Source organism: Myotis lucifugus, unplaced genomic scaffold (assembly GCF_000147115.1).
Source record: "Myotis lucifugus unplaced genomic scaffold, Myoluc2.0 scaffold_457, whole genome shotgun sequence".
Lineage (NCBI taxonomy): Eukaryota > Metazoa > Chordata > Mammalia > Chiroptera > Vespertilionidae > Myotis > Myotis lucifugus.
Genome location: NW_005871505.1, coordinates 82,002 through 84,579, shown reverse-complemented (window position 1 = coordinate 84,579; position 2,578 = coordinate 82,002). Strand labels below are relative to the sequence as shown.

The 2,578-nt window shown below is 57.4% G+C and overlaps 1 protein-coding gene across 3 annotated transcripts; it reads right to left on the bottom strand.

The window, feature by feature from the left end:
• Positions 1 to 721: 721 nt before the first annotated feature.
• On the bottom strand, positions 722 to 2,154 carry LOC111823314. Of its 3 annotated transcripts, none has more exons than XM_023744374.1 (3): positions 1,858 to 2,154; positions 1,629 to 1,702; positions 722 to 1,412 (listed from the first exon to the last, which is right to left on the bottom strand). In XM_023744374.1, the coding sequence occupies exons 1-3, from the start codon at positions 2,119 to 2,121 to the stop codon at positions 1,067 to 1,069; spliced, it is 684 nt and encodes a 227-aa protein (XP_023600142.1). In that variant the 5' UTR covers positions 2,122 to 2,154; the 3' UTR covers positions 722 to 1,066. The 3 variants fall into 3 exon arrangements, with proteins under 3 accessions (XP_023600142.1, XP_023600144.1, XP_023600143.1); XM_023744376.1 differs by having other exon boundaries at positions 722 to 1,375; XM_023744375.1 differs by having other exon boundaries at positions 722 to 1,375; positions 1,640 to 1,702.
• Between the last annotated feature and the right edge of the window lie 424 nt (positions 2,155 to 2,578).

Here is a 2,578-nt window from a genome sequence, read left to right as displayed (position 1 = left end):
ATGAAGATCAATAAATGTTGCCATAAGATTCATATCCCATCTGAAAATTAACTTTAGCAGGGGTCGTGGTGGTGATCAGCATTAGTTTGTAAGTTGCAGAGGAGATAAAACATTTAGTACCCCCCAAAAAGGAAAGGGAAAGTTCCCAGTAATTAAAGCCTTGATCATAGTATAAGTTTTAACCCTACTTTATTTCAATAAGATATAACTTTAAAATTTCTTTTATTTTTTCCTTCAATATATTGCAATTTTCTATAAGCCCATGTAGATATATCCATATGTAATAAAAAACAATAGTTTAGAATCAAGTATTTATTATAGTTTTAAATGTCTAAGCATTAATCAATTAATCAACATTTTTTTATTTTTAAAAAATCTTTATTGTTGAAAGTATTACATGTTCCCTTTTTTTCCCCCATTGACCCCTTCTAGCCTGCCCCCGCCCCCCCACCTCGACCCCTACCCCAGGCCTTCACCACGCTATTGTCCGTGTCCATGGGTTATGCATATATGAATATAAAAGTTCTTTGGTTGATCTCTTCTCACCCACCCTCCCACCCCCACCTTCCCTCTGAGATTCCTTAGTCTGTCCTGTGCTTCTGTGTCTCTGGATCTATTTGGCTTATCAGTTTATTTTGTTCATTAGATTCCACATATGAGTGAGATCATGTGATACTTGTCTTTCTCTGACTGGCTTATTTTACTTAGCATGATACTCTCTGGGCGCCTCCATGCTGTCTCAAAGGGTAAGCACTTATTAACTACTAGAGGCCCGGTGCATGGGTTTGTGCACCGGTGGGGTCCCTCAGCCTGGCCTGTGCCCTCTCGCCATCCGGGACCGCCTCGGGGGATGTGGGATGTAGTAGTGCACAAAGTGGCAGGCGGCCAAGGAGGAGCCCGAGCCCGGGCCTGGCGCTGCTCCCGCTCATCCCGGCCCTGCTGCACCTGCCACTGCCACCGGTGGGGGCCTGTGGGCCGGGGGCAGCTCCTGTGTTGAGCGTCTGCCCCCTGATGGTCAGTGTGCATCATAGCGACCGGTCATTCTGCAGGTCGGTCATTTTGCATATTAGGCTTTTGTTATATCAGGTGTGCAGAGCCCCGAGGGTCTCACTGAGAGGCATGAAACATGTGAGACTGTAGATGAGGAGATGAGATGTGCCCAAGAAAGGCCTTCCCCGCGAAGCTTTCCCAACTGGACGGCGGGAGGCAGGTGGGTGACATCCAGGCAGAGAGGATGGGAGACTGGAAAGCCACGCTGGGGTCGGGAGTGTGAATGCAGACAAAGACGCCCTAGGGAATGAGCTGGACAGGAGAAGCTGATGGAAGGAACTGTGAGCCACGCGAGCGGTTTTCCAGGAGGCTTCTCTGTGCCGTTCTGAAGGCGGTGCCAGGAAAGGAGAAAGACATGAAAGCTGGGACCAAGGAAAAGGGCTCCCAATGTACTTCCGGGAAACGGTAAGAGGGCTTCCTTGGCTGACGGGGTGTTACTGTGATGTGATGGCCTTCAACCTCTCACCTCAGCACCCCCCTCCCCCACCCCGCCCCCACTTCTGGTTGTCATGAACCCCCCCACTTCTGGCAGTGTATTCCGTCTTCCCTGTGGGCCTCCCCTCCCTGCCCTCCCTTACCTGCACGGCACCTGAATTCGGTCTAAGCCACGGCTTCTCCTTCGGGTGGCGCCCTCGCCCTGCCCAGCCCGGTCCTGCTGGAGAGACCCGGTTAGTTGGGGGATTGAGCTGAACGGAGCTGAATCCAGCCTGTTACCTCCACCACCTGTGCACACCCAGCCCTCACCCACTCCTCCCCTTTCTTTGAAATTCTCCAAAACACGGGCCAGGTCTTCCGTGACGCCCGCACCTGCGTGTGGCTCTTGGCTCCGGGAGGCTGTACCCACCCACCAGACCAGGTGCCCGGGTCTCCCGGGGGATGACCCCGCCCTCGTCGGTCCCGAGAGCAGCGGGAGCGGGAGGGAGGCACAGGACGGTGGGAGGCTGCGTGCACCCTCACTCGGGACAGTCGGCAGCAAGAAGGACGACCAACCAGCAGCAGCAGCAGCAGCAGCCCGGCGCCCATGTCCAGCGCGCACAGCCCGACCCGATCAGACACGGAGCCCACGCACATTCCATCTCCGCGGGGCTGTGCCCACCCGCCTCCCTCCGCACGCCTCTCCCCCGGCCCCGTCTCCTTTCTCCTCCCCCCGCCTCCCCCACCGCTGGCCACACAGTCTCCCCCGAGCAAAGCGAGCCTCTTCGCCCCGAACCTCCAGGAGCGCAGCAAACCCTGCAGAAGTGGACGCGGATCCCCGGGTGGGCGTGTCGGGGGGTTTGCGCCCCCGCCTCTCCCCGCCCCGCCCCGTGCGCGGCCGCGGCCAAATTCAAGTGCGCGCAGGACGCGGCGGGTCTGAACCCGCTCCGCTCGCCGCACACCGTCCGCCGCCTTCTCCGCGCCGGACCCAGGAACGCAGCCTCCCCCGAGGCCCCGGCGCCCCCCCGCCCCGCCCCGAGGAGCCGGTGTGAAGGCGGAGCCGCAGGGCGGCCCCCTCGCAACGGCAGTTCCCGCCCTCGCCGTCTCCCTGCAC